Source organism: Caretta caretta, chromosome 2 (assembly GCF_965140235.1).
Source record: "Caretta caretta isolate rCarCar2 chromosome 2, rCarCar1.hap1, whole genome shotgun sequence".
NCBI lineage: Eukaryota > Metazoa > Chordata > Testudines > Cheloniidae > Caretta > Caretta caretta.
The window spans coordinates 530,634-549,210 of NC_134207.1; the positions used below are offsets into that span (position 1 = coordinate 530,634).

Genomic DNA, 18,577 nt, shown 5'->3' on the forward strand with positions numbered 1-18,577 from the left:
AGTACTCCTTTTCTTTTTGCGAATACAGACTAACACGGCTGCTACTCTGAAACCAGACCTAAAAGTGGCAATTCTTCAACAAAAAAACTTCAAAAACAGACTCCAAAGAGACTGCTGAATTGGAATTAATTTGCAAACTGGATACAATTAACTTAGGCTTGAATAAAGACTGGGAGTGGATGGGTCATTACACAAAGTAAAACTATTTCCCCATGTTTATTCCCCTCCCTCCCTCCCTCCGCATTGTTCCTCACTGTTCCCCCCCCCACCGGTAATAGTTCACCGTATCTGATCACTCTTGACACAGTGTGTATGGTAACACCCATTGTTTCATGTTCTCTGTGTACATAAATCTCCCTACTGTATTTTCCACTGCATGCATCCGATGAAGTGAGCTGTAGCTCACGAAAGTTTATGCTCAAATAAATTTGTTAGTCTCTAAGGTGCCACAAGTCCTCCTTTTCTTTTTGAAAAGAAGATGATTCACATGCCATTCCACATGGGGAGAGCAGGAAAATGTTTGCACAATTCCTCAGGGGAGGGGGGAGAGCACTCACATGCCATCCGTCAGAGCAGGGAGAGTGACTGGTAAGGAAAGTGAATGAGCACAGACATTCCATGGCTCCATCTTACGAAGAGAGGGAAGAGCATCTTTGCCAGCAGGCTGGCTAACCTAGTGAGGAGGGCTTTAAACTAGGTTCACCGGGGGAAGGAGACCAAAGCCCTGAGGTAAGTGGGAAAGCGGGATACCGGGAAGAAGCTCAGGCAGGAATGTCTGTGAGGGGAGGTCTCCTGCCTCATACTGAGAATGAGGGGCAATCAACAGGTTATCTCAAGTGCTTATATACAAATGCACAAAGCCTTGGAAACAAGCAGGGAGAACTGGAGGTCCTGGTGATGTCAAGGAACTATGACGTGATTGGAATAACAGAGACTTGGTGGGATAACTCACATGACTGGAGTACTGTCATGGATGGTTATAAACTGTTCAGGAAGGACAGGCAGGGCAGAAAAGGTGGGGGAGTAGCACTGTATGTAAGGGAGCAGTATGACTGCTCAGAGCTCCGGTATGAAACTGTAGAAAAACCTGAGTGTCTCTGGATTAAGTTTAGAACTGTGTGCAACAAGAGTGATGTAGTGGTGGGAGTCTGCTATAGACCACCGGACCAGGGGGATGAGGTAGATGAGGCTTTCTTCCGGCAGCTCACGGAAGCTACTAGATCGCATGCCCTGATTCTCATAGGTGACTTTAATTTTCCTGATATCTGCTGGGAGAGCAATACAGCGGTGCATAGACAATCCAGGAAGTTTTTGGAAAGCGTAGGGGACAATTTCCTGGCGCAAGTGCTAGAGGAGCCAACTAGGGGGGGCGCTTTTCTTGACCTGCTGCTCACAAACCGGGTAGAATTAGTGGGGGAAGCAAAAGTGGATGAGAATCTGGGAGGCAGTGACCATGAGTTGGTCGAGTTCAGGATCCTGACGCAGGGAAGAAAGGTAAGCAGCAGGATACGGACCCTGGACTTCAGGAAAGCAGACTTCGACTCCCTCAGGGAACGGATGGCCAGGATCCCCTGGGGGACTAACTTGAAGGGGAAAGGAGTCCAGGAGAGCTGGCTGTATTTCAAGGAATCCCTGTTGAGGTTACAGGGACAAACCATCCCGATGAGTCGAAAGAATAGTAAATATGGCAGGTGACCAGCTTGGCTTAATGGTGAAATCCTAGCGGATCTTAAACATAAAAAAGAAGCTTACAAGAAATGGAAGGTTGGACATATGACCAGGGAAGAGTATAAAAATATTGCTCAGGCATGTAGGAATGGTATCAGGAGGGCCAAATCGCACCTGGAGCTGCAGCTAGCAAGAGATGTCAAGAGTAACAAGAAGGGTTTCTTCAGGTATGTTGGCAACAAGAAGAAAGCCAAGGAAAGTGTGGGCCCCTTACTGAATGAGGGAGGCAACCTAGTGACAGAGGATGTGGAAAAAGCTAATGTACTCAATGCTTTTTTTGCCTCTGTCTTCACGAAAAAGGTCAGCTCCCAGACTGCTGCGCTGGGCATCACAAAATGGGGAAGAGATGGCCAGCCCTCTGTGGAGATAGAGGTGGTTAGGGACTATTTAGAAAAGCTGGACGTGCACAAGTCCATGGGGCCGGACGAGTTGCATCCGAGAGTGCTGAAGGAATTGGCGGCTGTGATTGCAGAGCCATTGGCCATTATCTTTGAAAATTCGTGGCGAACCAGGGAAGTCCCGGATGACTGGAAAAAGGCTAATGTAGTGCCAATCTTTAAAAAAGGGAAGAAGGAGGATCCTGGGAACTACAGGCCAGTCAGCCTCACCTCAGTCCCTGGAAAACTCATGGAGCAGGTCCTCAAAGAATCAATCCTGATGCACTTGCATGAGAGGAAAGTGATCAGGAACAGCCAGCATGGATTCACCAAGGGAAGGTCATGCCTGACTAATCTAATCGCCTTTTATGATGAGATTACTGGTTCTGTGGATGAAGGGAAAGCAGTGGATGTATTGTTTCTTGACTTTAGCAAATCTTTTGACACGATCTCCCACAGTATTCTTGTCAGCAAGTTAAGGAAGTATGGGCTGGATGAATGCACTATAAGGTGGGCAGAAAGCTGGCTAGATGGTCGGGCTCAACGGGTAGTGATCAATGGCTCCATGTCTAGTTGGCAGCCGGTATCAAGTGGAGTGCCCCAAGGGTCGGTCCTTGGGCCGGTTTTGTTCAATATCTTCATAAATGATCTGGAGGATGGTGTGGATTGCACTCTCAGCAAATTTGCAGATGATACTAAACTGGGAGGAGTGGTAGATACGCTGGAGGGGAGGGATAGGATACAGAAGGACCTAGACAAATTGGAGGATTGGGCCAAAAGAAATATGATGAGGTTCAATAAGGATAAGTGCAGGGTCCTGCACTTAGGACGGAAGAACCCAATGCACCGCTACAGACTAGGGACCGAATGGCTAGGCAGCAGTTCTGCGGAAAAGGACCTAGGGGTGACAGTGGACGAGAAGCTGGATATGAGTCAGCAGTGTGCCCTTGTTGCCAAGAAGGCCAATGGCATTTTGGGATGTATAAGTAGGGGCATAGCGAGCAGATCGAGGGACGTGATCGTTCCCCTCTATTCGACATTGGTGAGGCCTCATCTGGAGTACTGTGTCCAGTTTTGGGCCCCACACTACAAGAAGGATGTGGATAAATTGGAGAGAGTCCAGCGAAGGGCAACAAAAATGATTAGGGGTCTAGAACACATGACTTATGAGGAGAGGCTGAGGGAGCTGGGATTGTTTAGCCTGCAGAAGAGAAGAATGAGGGGGGATTTGATAGCTGCTTTCAACTACCTGAAAGCGGGTTCCAAAGAGGATGGCTCTAGACTGTTCTCAATGGTAGCAGATGACAGAACAAGGAGTAATGGTCTCAAGTTGCAGTGGGGGAGGTTTAGATTGGATATTAGGAAAAACTTTTTCACTAAGAGGGTGGTGAAACACTGGAATGCGTTACCTAGGGAGGTGGTAGAATCTCCTTCCTTAGAGGTTTTTAAGGTCAGGCTTGACAAAGCCCTGGCTGGGATGATTTAACTGGGAATTGGTCCAATTGGGGTTGGACTAGATGACCTTCAGGGGTCCCTTCCAACCCTGATATTCTATGATATTCTATGATGATAGGTGGGGACTTGCGGGGAACTTAAGCACACTGTGTGGGGTCTAGCGGGAAGGAATGTGCATGCATGTTTACATGGGGAGAAGTGAGATCAAACAGGGAGACCACATGGGAACTGGGAGGAGGGCTGATTTCCCACAGGAATTCCTTTCTGCTTCCTGCCTAGCAGCCCCTGCTCTGTGAAGGGCACCCTGAGTCTGGTACCTTGGAGATGAAAATGCCCTCATCGGTGGGGTCAAAGGGGTTCCCAGCGTGGCCTTTTGCTCCCCCCCGAATGCTGATGCCCAGCTTTTCTCCAGGAGCCTTCTCAATGCAGATTTCCTGTGGACACAAAAAGGTCTCTGTCTCTAATTTGATTTAGTTTGGGCTAGAAATGTGGCTGACAGACTCTGATTGGGGGTGGAGGGGAGTGTTGGTGCTGGTAGCAGACCATGCACAGAATAGCCAGGAAAGGGCCAGCTCTGTGGCTTCCACCTTCTTTGGTCTGATGGGTTTCCTTTGGCTCTCCTTTCCTATATTCTGCTCCCAGTTCAGGGTCTAAGAGGGGTGAACCTGATCCAGCCTCCAGCCACAGTGACTGCTGAGTATAATGATGAACCCCTGCTAGTCCCATGCTGGGTACCTGCCTGCTCATCTGAGACTGGCTCCTGCTACCAGGAGAGAGGGGAAACTTCATCAAGGTGCAGAGCTGCATCTCTGATCCAGCCTTCCATCTAAGCTCAGATAGAGCAGGGACTGCCTGCCTGAGGACTGAGCCACCTGGGGAGCAAGGACAGGAGCCCCACTCAAACCGTCTCCCCTGAGGAGCAGGGCCATTTAACCTGTATACAAGGGAGATCTGCTCCTGCTCAGGTTTCCCCACTTCACTTACTGCATTTCCTAAGGGAGAGATCCCAGGGCAGTGTCCATGAATTTTCCTACAAGTGCTTTTGTCAATAGAGCTGCCAGGCTGTGCCCAGACCAGGGCTGCTGCTCCTACTTGGGCTCCTCTCCCCTCGCAGAACCTACCTGCATGCCAGGTGGCGGAGGATCTCGTCGCACCAACATGCTCAGCTCCTGTGTACTGGACAGCAGGGCGTTCACAGCCTCCTGGTGGGTAGCATGGCGCAGGTCAATAGTATTCACCTCCAGGATCCTGTCCCCTACTCGCAGGCCACTGCGGGATGCCAGCCCATGGGGAATGACCTGCAGAGAGCCACTGATGTTAAGGCTGGAAAGGGACTCTGATGGGAGCAGATATCCACCTCCTAGCAGAGCTGCTGATGTAGCCATACACACCCTGAGCAGACCCTATCCAGCAGGGAGATGAGTGGCAGAGCTTCCCTAAGAAACCCCAATAGACTCCTCCCACTGCCCTCCTGATCTTCCAACCCTCCCCACAGACTCCTGCCACTGCCCCCTGAGCTCCTAACCACCCTTTGACACCCTCCCCACAGACTCCTGCCACTGCCCCCTGAGCTCCTAACCACCCCGTGACACACTCCCCACAGACTCCTGCCACTGCCCCCTGAGCTCCTAACCACCCCGTGACACACTCCCCACAGACTCCTGCCACTGCCCCCTGAGCTCCTAACCACCCCGTGACACACTCCCCACAGACTCCTGCCACTGCCCCCTGAGCTCCTAACCACCACGTGACACCCTCCCAAAGACTCCTCCCACTGCCCCCTGAGCTCCTAACCACCCCGTGACACCCTCCCCACAGACTCCTGCCACTGCCCCCTGAGCTCCTAACCACCCCGTGACACCCTCCCCACAGACTCCTCCCAGTGCCCCCTGAGCTCCTAACCACCCCGTGACACCCTCCCCACAGACTCCTCCCAGTGCCCCCTGAGCTGCTAAACACCCCTGTGACATCCTCCCAAAGACTCCTGCCACTGCCCCTGAGCTGCTAAACACCCCGTGACACCCTCCCCACAGACTCCTGCCACTGCCCCCTGAGCTCCTAACCACCCTTTGACACCCTCCCCACAGACTCCTGCCACTGCCCCCTGAGCTCCTAACCATCCCGTGACACCCTCCCCACAGACTCCTGCTACTGCCCCCTGAGCTGCTAAACGCCCCGTGACACCCTCCCAAAGACTCCTCCCACTGCCCCCTGAGCTCCTAACCACCACGTGACACCCTCCCCACAGACTCCTCCCACTGCCCCCTGAGCTCCTAACCACCCCGTGACACCCTCCCCACAGACTCCTGCCACTGCCCCCTGAGCTCCTAACCACCCCGTGACACACTCCCCACAGACTCCTGCCACTGCCCCCTGAGCTCCTAACCACCCCGTGACACACTCCCCACAGACTCCTGCCACTGCCCCCTGAGCTCCTAACCACCACGTGACACCCTCCCAAAGACTCCTCCCACTGCCCCCTGAGCTCCTAACCACCCCGTGACACCCTCCCCACAGACTCCTGCCACTGCCCCTGAGCTGCTAAACACCCCGTGACACCCTCCCCACAGACTCCTGCCACTGCCCCTTGAGCTGCTAAACACCCCGTGATACCCTCCCCACAGACTCCTCCCACTGCCCCCTGAGCTCCTAACCACCCCGTGACACCCTCCCCACAGACTCCTCCCACTGCCCCGCTGATCCAAGGTCTTGTGACACCTCCATGGAGAAGCAGCTAAGGGAATCAAAAGTTTCCACACACAAACCCTCATGCCTCAAAACAAGTCGGTTCCATCCCCTGCCTCCTTCCCCACCCCCAAGCTTCGTTGAGGCATTTCCATCCTTCAGTCTCCTTGATCTAGAGACTCCATCCCCAATAGCCACATTCCCTCAGACATGCCCAGCCTGGGCTGCCCACATGGGTCCGTACCTTTGAGATAAAGACACCTGGTTCATGAATCCCAAACGGGTGGCTTGAATGGTCACTGCCTCCAACAATGCTGAGCCCCAGGGGCCCCCCAGCTTTGACCAGACAGATCTCCTGCAGGGAACAAAGAGCATACAGCCAGGGAGAGGACAAGGAATACCAAGCAGCGACTGTGCCTAGAAAACTCCCCCCAGAGATTCTGCTTGGGAATGAGCGTGAAGGAGGTTCTCAACACGTGGGAGACCCAGCCCCTTCCCAACAGCCCAACTACATGGTGGCCAGTCCTTTGAGGGACAGCTTGGAACCCCAATCCTGTCCAATTAACAGAGCACCGGGTCAATCAAAGCCCCAAATCCCAACAGCCAACCTTACCTCGATGGGGTACTGATCCTCCAGGCATTTGGGCAGATGGTTCCTTTGTAGCAGAGGCGTCTCCTCGGGTGTGCTCTCCCCATGGCTGGGAGGTGGTGGTGGGGAGTGCGTGCGCACTCGCTGTACCACTGGTGAGTCTCCCTCGCTGAGCTGCTGTGCACCCTCTCTCTCTACCAGCAGCGCGATGGTGGGGGAGGATGCGGTAAGCAGCGCTACTGCCTGATCATGCCTGGCTTCTGTCATGTCTACCCCATTGATCTAGAACAACCCGCAAACCCAGTGTCAGCACATCACCCCAGTACACCCTGCCCTGCCAGGCACCTTGCTGAGGGTCACATGGGACACCATCCCTCTGGGAGATCTGTCCAGCAGCCTGTCCCCCCCGTCCGGAGCCAAACCACCATGTGCCTCACCAACACTACCCTTCCCTAGATGGCTGAGCCCTGAGTAGCTGCCAATATCCCACTGGGCCATAACCCCTCTTCTAGCCAGCCATCTAGCTGCCCATCAATGCCCCCTCCCACCACTTTACATGGCAGAGCCCAGAGTAGCAGCCAGTGCCTCAGCAATGTATCAGGAGAGCACACTGGCTAAGCACCAAGACCCAGCTTCCTGGAGTCCCATCACACAAGCTAGCCATCCCCACAACTCTGCTCCTGTTTAATAAGTACCCAGGAAACTGCGCCTCACCCTGCACTGACTCTGCACAGACTCCCACACCCCAGCTTTCCTGCAAGATCACAATTGCCAGGCTCAAGGGGCCGCACTACAGGAATGAGGGCCAGGAAGATCCGAGTGTGGGAAGAGGCTGGAGAGACGCTTCCTGACTGGAGACTGCCACATTCAGAAGGAAAATTATTGCTCAAGCAATAAACTCTTCAGTTATTATACTTGTGGACACAGTAGTTCTGAAGCACCCACTGGTCCTACCATTCCCCCAGGGCAGAGCCCAAACATGCCAGGCCACCCTGGGTGTAGTGATGAGCCTCTACCTCTCACAGCGAGCAGAGTGGGAGATGAGTTGGTCCTCATGGGGTGCCTCATTTCCCATCCCTCAGGATGGCTCATGGTGGCCCTTCATCACCACTGGGTACTGCCCTCCTAGGTGTAATAACACCATGTTTCCTCCAGTCTGTCAGAGCAAAGCCTGTCAAGGGGCCCTGGGGAACCAAAAGGGCAACAACTCTGCTCTGAAACAAGCCAGAGACTTGTAATGTCTCGGACAAGCAGGGTCTGGGCTCCAAAGGGCCGGATGGAAATGTTACAGCTAATTCGCAGCTCTGCACCAGAAAGGAGCTCCGAGCCAGAGCCAGCCATGCACAGACTGGGCCTGCAGCATCCTCCCAGTAGGCCTCAGTGGGACATGTGGATCCCGGTGACACTGCTCACAACCAGCCTCATCCTCACCCTCACCAGACCTGGCACTACCCACTCCAGAGAGCAAACTTTACACCCCCCCAAGCCACAGGAGCTTATACCAAAGAAGCCTGAGGTGAGGCACCTCCTGACATCCCTGGCTCCCATCTCCATTACCTACCCCATCACCTCCTTCCTGGAGCCATTTTCCAGCCCAATCAAGAGGAACACTGGAAGTGCAGGGCTCTCCTCCTGACCACAGCACAGACATGGATGGGAGGGACTCTCCCTCTGCCCTCACAGTGAGCAGTCCAGGTGCAGACCCTTCCGATTATACTAACTACCAGGGATGGGGAGAGAACCCACCCCAAACACATACAAAGCAAGAGGCTCTGGCGGGGTGCGGGGTGGGGAATAAACCCAGCCACTAGCTCCCGGGGGCCACCGGGGGCCAAGACCCACCAGCTGCATCGGGGACACCTGCGGCAGCCGCACAGGCTCCCTAGACTGAGGTCTGGCTTTGTGAACGGCCCTTGGCCCGCTGAGCACTGTTCTTCATTCTGGACCCAGGCTGCAGCTCAGGGTGCTGTGCTCACCCACAGAGCAAGTTTTCCTCTGTAACCTCAGCTCAGCCCTGTCATGGCCAGACAGAGCAGGGCCGGTAAGAGCAGGCGAGGCTGCCCAGTGCCCAGGGAAAGGGAGAGCTACCAGCTGCCCTCTGTGCAAGCAGCTGGCTACATGGTCCCGTGTCACAGGGAGGCTATGGACTCCCTGCTATATCTCCCAGTGACCGGAGCCCAATCTCCATCTCTGTGTAAGCACAGAGCTGCCACTGCCCTCTCACTTCCACCTAGTTCGCTACCATCTGCCCCATCCCCAATTCCCCAATTCCGTTGCTGCTAACTGACTGCCCTCTGCCTCCACCCCCAAAATCCAGGGACCCCTCTCTGCCCCAGGCCCTGCCCTGTGTCCCCAGTCTGGTACCTTCCCCTCCTGGGCTCCCTGCCCTCCATCCCCAATCCTGTACCTCCTCAGTTCACCCCCACCCCCACTCCCTGCCTTGTGTCCCCAATCCTGTACCACCCACCACCACCTAGGGTCCCTGCCCTCTGTTCCCACTCCTATATGCCTTCTGCCCTTCATTCCATCTCCTCTGGCCTGTCTCCTCCAGCTCCAAGAGGGTTCTGGTTTCCTTCTAACACACACAGCCATCGGTCAGGGATATTATTCACAATGAAGGAGAAAGACTGGTCAGAACAGGAGTGAGGACTGGAGGGTTAGTAGCCAACCACAGGCATGTTTTTGGGGTGTTAGGTTTGGAAAAAGACCTTGGTTGGGTCCCTCAATCCACATACTCAAAGTCCCCCCAGCAGAGGGCAGGGGGAGCCTCCCGCAGAAGAAGGGTGCAAAGGAGGTTTTGAGGACAGGGATGAGAGTAGGAAGCTGCGCTGTATTTCTTTTCTCAGGAAAATATAGGCCCTTTAGGACTGGTGGGAGCTAAGGCCTAAGAACGGATACCCCCAGCTGGCACCATGGGCGCTGGGTGCTTGCTCTTTCTCACAGAGCCATGTACTGGCATCTGCCTGCCCGCAGCACTCAGAGGCAGCCTGCCTGTCTCCTGCCCGCAGCATGCCAAATCTGCCCAACTGCCTCATTCAGACCCTGCAGACGGTCACAAACTCACACTTGTGCATGCCCAAGACTGTCACCTACTGAAAACCAGCCCAGTAAGGACAGGCAGGTGCTGCCCAGTTGAAATCTTTGTAAGAAACAGATTAACATGGGGCCTCTCGCTGGCCAAGGTGCTGCGTTTTGACCTGGATTCTCATATTTTGGAGGCTGAGAGCATGTCATCAAACCTTCAAGGAAGAATTAGAAACATCCACTCAAACAGTCACAGCAGTCCCACAGGGCCAACCTAGCTGAACCATGGGGCACTGGCTCCTGGGCATTCTGCACGGGCTCCAAATAACAGAGCTCCACAGAACAGTCAGGAAGTAGGATTGCCAGGGGTCTAAAGACACTTAGCAGGTGGGGATCGAATCCCAGCCCACAGGGCGACTGGATGCTCCCGTGGGGAGATATCATCCTAGCAGCAACACAGCCACCCTGCACCGCAGCAGGGTAAAAGGCATAGTGGCAGCTCTTGTCAGGAGACACACAGCTGCTGGAGAGGCCATGGCCTGCAAAAGCCATTGCTAAAGGCAGGGAGCTCTGTGCAACGCCCAGACTAGGAAAGCGGGGGTCAGGCTGAAAGAGAAAAGGATCTCTGTCTATGGATGGATACTGCACTCATCCCCAGGGCCCCAAGTGCTGGACTCTGAGGCTCAGCACTACAGTCTCTTGTTACTCTGCACGCTCAAGCATGGGCAATAGGCTCACGCGAGCAGGGATGTGCCAGTGGAGGAAGAGGGGGTCCTTTCTCTATACAAGCAATGACACCGCACGCACCGTGTCACCCAGAGTAGCGGCTCTCCACCTTTCCAGGCGACCGCGCCCCTTGCCAGAGTCTCATTTGTCTTGCCGACCCCAAGTTTCACCTCACTTAAAATCTACTTGCTTACAGAACCAAACATAAGCATACAAAAGTGTCCCGGCACACTAGTACTGAACAATGACTGACTTTCTCATTTTTACCATATCAATTATAAAATAAAACAACTAGAATATAAATATCACACTTACATTTCAGTGTATAGTCGATAGAGCAATAAAACAAGCCATTGTCTGTATGAAATTTGAGTTTGGTACTGACTTCGTTACTGCTTTTTATGTCACCTGTTGTAAAACTAGGCAAATATCTAGATGAGCTGATGTACCCCTTTGAAGACCTCTGCGTACCCACAGGGGTATACATATCCCTGTTGACAGCCGCTGACCAAGAACACTCAGATGATTGATGACAGCAAGACCTATGCGTTCACTGAAACCAAATACCCTTCCTACAAGTCCTGATCCATGCAGAGAACGGTCTGAGGGGGCAGCCTACCTACACTGCTGACACTGAGGAGCGCTGAAATGGCCTCATCTTCCCACCCTGAGAAGGCAGACTGCACTCTGACAAACTGCTCGAGAGTCTTTCTGACCCCGCTGCAGAGGGTGCCAACCGGTACCATGTGGATCTGGCCTTGGGTGCCATGTGGCTACAGTTATACAATCCTCCCACCACGGCATGCAGAGATACCCCACAGGGCTCTAGCTAGTCTAGGCAGCTCCCAGGGATCAGCTGCTGTCCAAGCCATGGCTCAATTTTGGAAGGCCTAGAAGAAGAGGAGCAGGGAGGGAGGGACGGAGGGAGGAACAGAGGGAGAGATGCTAGGCCACCTGAGCCCCTTGTGAGGAAAAAGGGTGCCAGGCCCAGCCCAGTGCTCCAAAGGGTTTTCAGGAGAAAGGGAAAACAGCGCAGACCCCAGGCCCAGGGATAGAGCAGACAGAAGCCAGCACTGACAAGGCTGTATCAGTGCTTACCCGCACCAGCTCTGTGGTAACTCTTGCTCTTACCACAGCAGCCGGACTAGAAACCCACCACCAGCACCAGGATGTAGGAGCTTCCATTCACTCAGAGGCAGCATGCGAGCTCAGGGAAAGGGGGCGGGAAGGAGCGCAAGTGACACAGATTAGCAGAGAGGTATAAGGTTAGAGGCAGAGGTGGGATCTGTGTCACTGGCACAAGAAGCAGCAGGAACTGGGGACCAAAGCTTCAAATCAGAGACCAGGAAAAAGGGTTCCACCAAGTCCCCCTGGGCCCCACTCTCGGCTTGACGACCCTCCCCTCTCCGTCTACAGCCTACACTGACCCCCTGGCTTTCTGGAGGGAACAACTGCCACCAACACTGGCAGGAGTCACTGGTCCCCTGGGCAGCACCCACAGGGCCCTAAGGGGAAGACTTGCCCAACCCCACACAGTGTTGCCTTGCAGAGCCCAATGGGGGAGCACCCCCCACCTACCCAGTGAAGCACCAGGGGTCCGCAACTCCCCAGTGCAGCCAGCGCTGCTGGAGGGACTCACCAAGGTTTTGTGGTTTGAGTGTTCACTGTGGAAGGGTGGGCACCAGCCTTGCCAAGAGCCAGTCAAAGCTGGGACAGCAGGAGCAGGAGCTGCTGGTCTCCCTAGGGCCCTAGGAGCTGGGAAAGGAGCCCAGAGGTCAAGTGACAAGGAGACAGACCCCTGGAGGAGGGGCCGAGGAGGGACAGTGGGATCTGCTTTCCTAACTCCTATGAACAGAAACAATAAACGACAGGCTTCCGGCGAGACTCACCAGCACCACACCTCCCTCCCATGGCTGCCCCAAGCACTCACCGAGATGACCCGGTCTCCAACGTGCAGCGTCCCGTCCCGATGGGCCGCACCACCCTCTGCGATCCGCGAGATAAAGATCCCCTGAAATAGAGCCCCAGGGGTCAGAGCAGCCCCAACCCCATCACTGGAGCACCTCCACATCCAGACCCCTTTCCAGCAGCTGGCAGAGTCCCAAACCCTCCCACCTGGGCCCAAAGCCCCCTGCCCCTCTCTAGCACTCCACACCCTCACTCCCCATCCCCCTTCTGACCCTCGCCCCTCCACACCTCACCCTTGGACTCCTCAGTCCCCCAAACCGTGTGTGGAGCCTCTGGCTCCAGGAAAGCCTGACTCAGCAGGAGCTCAGAATACACAAGCCGAGAGGAGAGGGAGCCAGGACTGAATGTCACTGGCAACCACTGACAGCCCCACCCCTGCCCGCCTGAGCTCCTCTGCCTGGCACAGAGCTAATGACACCCCCACAGAAGTGCAGGGAAACACCACCTGTCCCCTGGCCTGCAGAGATCTGGGGCTGAGCTCCCCTCCCTCCGTGCCCACCTGCCCTGTGACATGGGGGCTGAGCTCCCCTCGCCTAGGAGTGCAGGGAGACACCTCCCCCTCCCTCTGTACCCACCTGCCCTGTACACAGACCCTGGGGCTGAGCTCCCCTCCCCCAGGAGTGCAGGGAGACCCCAGCCTGCACAGACATCAGGCAGTGCTCTCCCGAAGGCCCCCCTGCCGGCTCACCGTGTCACCCGCCCGGTAGGGCGTGGAGCCCTTGCCCCCAGCAATACTGAAGCCCAGCCCCTTCTCATTGCGCATGAGGCAGGTGGAGAATCTGTCCGTGGGTGGTGCCCCCTCAGGTCGCTCTGGAAAGCGAAGGCCGCCCCGTGGCTCTCGTGGGCTGTAATCATCCTCGGGGCGCAGCGGTGTAACCGTGATGGCGTTCTCAGGCTCCACCATCCGCTCCCGAAGAACCATCATGGAGACGGAGCTGCCTGAGCCACGCAGCGCCTCCACTGCCACGTGGTGCTCCGCACGGTGCAGGGCCACTCCGTTCACCTGGGAAGGGACAGGGGTCAAGGTGGGAGACTGGCCCACAGGGAGTCCTCAACCCCTCCCCCAAACTCACAAGGAGCTCCCCCACACCAACAGGGAGCCCCCACATACACTGACCCCACAAGGAACCCCCCACACACCCCACCCCACATGGAGTCCCCCCTGCCCCCCCCACACACCGACCACACAGGGAACCCCCACACACACATCGACCCCACAGGGAACCCCCCACATACACACACCACCTCACATGGAATCATAGAATATCAGGGTTGGAAGGGACCTCAGGAGGTCATCTAGTCCAACCCCCTGCTCAAAGCAGGACCAATCCCCAATTAAATCATCCCAGTCAGGGCTTTGTCAAGCCAGACCTTAAAAACTTCTAAGGAAGGAGATTCCACCACCTCCCTAGGCAACGCATTCCAGTGCTTCACCACCCTCCTAGTGAAAAAGTTTTTCCTAATATCCAACCTAAATCTCCCCCACTGCAACTTGAGACCATTACTCCTTGTTCTGTCATCTGCTATCACTGAGAACAGTCTAGATCCATCCTCTTTGGATCCACCTTTCAGATAGCTGAAAGCAGCTATCAAATCCCCCCTCATTCTTCTCTTCCGCAGACTAAACAATCCCAGTTCCCTCAGCCTCTCCTCATAAGTCATGTGTTCCAGACCCCTAATCATTTTTCTGCCCTTCACTGGACTCTCTCCAATTTATTCACATCCTTCTTGTAGTGTGGGGCCCAAAACTGGACACAGTACTCCAGATGAGGCCTCACCAACGTCGAATAGAGGGGAACAATCACGTCCCTCGATCTGCTGGCAATGCCCCTACTTATACATCCCAAAATGTCATTGGCCTTCTTGGCAACAAGGGCACACTGTTGACTCCTATCCAGCTTCTCATCCACTGTCACCCCTAGGTCCTTTTCTGCAGAACTGCTGCCGAGCCATTCGGTCCCTAGTCTGTAGCGGTGCATGGGATTCTTCCGTCCTAAGTGCAGGACTCTGCACTTGTCCTTGGAGCCCCCCCCACATACACCAACCCCACAGAGAACATCTCCCACACCCCCCCCCACACACACCGACCCCACAGGGAACCCCCCACCCCACCCCACATGGAGCCCCCCCACACACACACCAACCCCGCAGGGAACATCTCCCCTCCACACACACACCAACCCCACAGGGAACCCCCCTACACACACACACACACACAGCAACCATACACAGAACCTCTCACACACACCAACCCCACAGGAAGCCCCTTCCCCACATCAACCCCACAAAGAACCCCTCCGAAACACTGACTCCACAGGGAACTATCACACATACACCTCAACCCCATAGGGAACGTCCCCCACACTCCAACTCCCAAGGGAGCTCCCCCAAGGGAGCCACCCCACACACACCATGCACCATCCCCTCTCTCTCCCATGGTGCATGGCACAGCTTGTTGCCATTCACTTAAGAGAATGCCAGGCTGCCAACACCAAAACTGAGCCCCAGAAGGAGACACCTGTGTCCTCTCACCACCTCCCCTCTCTCACATACCCAGCAAGTCACTTGGGGGTCACAGATCTTGCTATCCTCCCTTCAGGGAGTGGCCACCAAATTCTGGTGCAACTCACAGCTTCTTCCTTCTGTCTCCCTGACTTCAGACAGATGGCCCTTATTGTGCTGGGAGATTCGGGAACAGTTGTAGGGGAAGTGTGGCTAGTCCAGTGCGGGGGACACTGGTTGGTTTGGGGTCAAGGCAGGGAGCTGGTGGATCTTCCTGTTGCTGCTGCTGCTTCATTTCACATCAAAATGCTCTTTGGCCTAGGGAAAGGGGCCTGGGCTGGCAGCCAGGTGCCTCAGAGTGCAAGTCTCACAACTTCCGCTGACTGACCTTAATAAGTCTCTTCCTACCTTATTAAGGGACTTAATAAGTCCCTTCCTTCCTGGTGACGTCAAGGAATTATGACGTGATTGGAATAACAGAGACTTGGTGGGATAACTCACATGACTGGAGTACTGCCATGGATGATTATAAACTGTTCAGGAAGGACAGGCAGGGCAGAAAAGGTGGGGGAGTTGCACTGTATGTAAGGGAGCAGTATGACTGCTCAGAGTTCTGGTACGAAACTGCAGAAAAACCTGAGTGTCTCTGGATTAAGTTTAGAAGTGTGTGCAACAAGGGTGATGTAGTGGTGGGAGTCTGCTATAGACCACCGGACCAGGGGGATGAGGCTTTCTTCTGGCAGCTCGCGGAAGCTACTAGATCACACGCCCTGGTTCTCATGGGTGACTTTAATTTTCCTGATATCTGCTGGGAGAGCAGTACAGCGGAGCATAGAAAATCCAGGAAGTTTTTGGAAAGCATAGGGGACAATTTCCTGGTGCAAGTGCTAGAGGAGCCAACTGGGGGGGAGCTTTTCTTGACCTGCTGCTCACAAACCGGGAAGAATTAGTAGGGGAAGCAAAAGTGGATGGGAATCTGGGAGGCAGTGACCATGAGTTGGTTGAGTTCAGGATCCTGACACAGGGAAGAAAGGTAAGCAGCAGGATACGGACCCTGGACTTCAGGAAAGCAGACTTCGACTCCCTCAGGGAACGGATGGGTAGGATCCCCTGGGGGACTAACATGAAGGGGAAAGGAGTCCAGGAGAGCTGGCTGTATTTCAAGGAATCCCTGTTGAGGTTACAGGGACAAACCATCCCGATGTGTCGAAAGAATAGTAAATATGGCAGGCGACCAGCTTGGCTTAACGGTGAAATCCTAGCGGATCTTAAGCATAAAAAAGAAGCTTACAAGAAGTGGAAGGTTGGACATATGACCAGGGAGGAGTATAAAAATATTGCTCGGGCATGTAGAAATGAAATTAGGAGGGCCAAATCACACCTGGAGCTGCAGCTAGCGAGAGATGTTAAGAGTAAGAAGAAGGGTTTCTTCAGGTATGTTGGCAACAAGAAGAAAGCCAAGGAAAGTGTGGGCCCCTTACTGAATGAGGGAGGCAACCTAGTGACAGAGGATGTGGAAAAAGCTAATGTACTCAATGCTTTTTTTGCCTCTGTCTTCACGAAAAAGGTCAGCTCCCAGACTGCTGCGCTGGGCATCACAACATGGGGAATAGATGGCCAGCCCTCTGTGGAGAAAGAGGTGGTTAGGGACTATTTAGAAAAGCTGGACGTGCACAAGTCCATGGGGCCGGACGAATTGCATCCGAGACTGCTGAAGGAATTGGCGGCTGTGATTGCAGAGCCATTGGCCATTATCTTTGAAAATTCGTGGCGAACGGGGGAAGTCCCGGATGACTGGAAAAAGGCTAATGTAGTGCCAATCTTTAAAAAAGGGAAGAAGGAGGATCCTGGGAACTACAGGCCAGTCAGCCTCACTTCAGTCCCCGGAAAAATCATGGAGCAGGTCCTCAAAGAATCAATCCTGAAGCACTTACATGAGAGGAAAGTGATCAGGAACAGTCAGCATGGATTCACCAAGGGAAGGTCATGCCTGACTAATCTAATCGCCTTCTATGATGAGATTACTGGTTCTGTGGATGAAGGGAAAGCAGTGGATGCATTGTATCTTGACTTTAGCAAAGCTTGTGACACTGTCTCCCACAGTATTCTTGTCAGCAAGTTAAAGAAGTACGGGCTGGATGAATGCACTATAAGGTGGGTAGAAAGTTGGCTAGATTGTCGGGCTCAACGGGTAGTGATCAATGGCTCCATGTCTAGTTGGCAGCCGGTGTCAAGTGGAGTGCCCCAGGGGTCGGTCCTGGGGCCGGTTTTGTTCAATATCTTCATAAATGATCTGGAGGATGGTGTGGATTGCACTCTCAGCAAATTTGCGGATGATACTAAACTGGGAGGAGTGGTAGATACGCTGGAGGGCAGGGATAGGATACAAAGGGACCTAGACAAATTGGAGGATTGGTCCAAAAGAAATCTGACGAGGTTCAATAAGGATAAGTGCAGGGTCCTGCACTTAGGACGGAAGAACCCAATGCACAGCTACAGACTAGGGACCGAATGGCTAGGCAGCAGTTCTGCGGAAAAGGACCTAGGGGTGACAATGGACGAGAAGCTGGATATGAGTCAGCAGTGTGCCCTTGTTGCCAAGAAGGCCAATGGCATTTTGGGATGTATAAGTAGGGGCATAGCGAGCAGATCGAGGGACGTGATCGTCCCCCTCTATTCGACATTGGTGAGGCCTCATCTGGAGTACTGTGTCCAGTTTTGGGCCCCACACTACAAGAAGGATGTGGATAAATTGGAAAGAGTCCAGCGAAGGGCAACAAAAATGATTAGGGGTCTGGAACACATGACTTATGAGGAGAGGCTGAGGGAACTGGGATTGTTTAGTCTGCGGAAGAGAAGAATGAGGGGGGATTTGATAGCTGCTTTCAACTACCTGAGAGGTGGTTCCAGAGAGGATGGTTCTAGACTATTCTCAGTGGTGGAAGAGGACAGGACAAGGAGTAATGGTCTCAAGTTGCAGTGGGGGAGGTTTAGGTTGGATATTAGGAAAAACTTTTTCACTAGGAGGGTGGTGAAACACTGGAATGCGTTGCCTAGGGAGGTGGTGGAATCTCCTTCCTTAGAAGTTTTTAAGGTCAGGCTTGACAAAGCCCTGGCTGGGATGATTTAATTGGGGATGGGTCCTGCTTTTGAGCAGGGGGTTGGACTAGATGACCTCCTGAGGTCCCTTCCAACCCTGATATTCTATGATTCTATACCACAGCCTTTATTACTGAGCTAGGCCTACTCTTGTGCACAGCCAAGTGTCCTTCCCCACCCTTTAACAGCGCAACTAACTCAGGGGCTGAGCTAGGAGCAGAACCCAGGTTTCTGATAGGGCAGATCCAAGTCCCACCTGCCTTTCAGAAAGAATATGCCAATCCTATGGGCTTGGCTATGCTATCTCTAAAATGGGGCTACACATACGTACCCACCTTTGCTTTGAGATACACAGATGAATGAGTACTATGTAAATGTAAAGCAACAGTAACAAATAGCACTGAGGAGTCAATAACCCTCAGTC

The 18,577-nt window shown here is 53.9% G+C and overlaps 1 protein-coding gene across 38 annotated transcripts in view; it reads right to left on the reverse strand.

Annotated features, from left to right (window-relative positions):
- SCRIB (scribble planar cell polarity protein) overlaps nucleotides 1–18,577 on the reverse strand; it is a 248,262-nt gene that overhangs the window by 141,595 nt on the left and 88,090 nt on the right. For all 38 annotated transcript variants that reach the window (XM_075124824.1, XM_048837023.2, XM_048837013.2 and 35 more), the window contains 6 exons: nucleotides 13,241–13,555; nucleotides 12,515–12,595; nucleotides 6,859–7,116; nucleotides 6,490–6,600; nucleotides 4,682–4,858; nucleotides 3,878–3,994 (listed from right to left, as the gene is read on the reverse strand). In XM_075124824.1, the coding sequence (XP_074980925.1) occupies nucleotides 3,878–3,994; nucleotides 4,682–4,858; nucleotides 6,490–6,600; nucleotides 6,859–7,116; nucleotides 12,515–12,595; nucleotides 13,241–13,555 (1,059 nt within the window). The remainder of the gene's footprint in view (nucleotides 1–3,877; nucleotides 3,995–4,681; nucleotides 4,859–6,489; nucleotides 6,601–6,858; nucleotides 7,117–12,514; nucleotides 12,596–13,240; nucleotides 13,556–18,577) is intronic.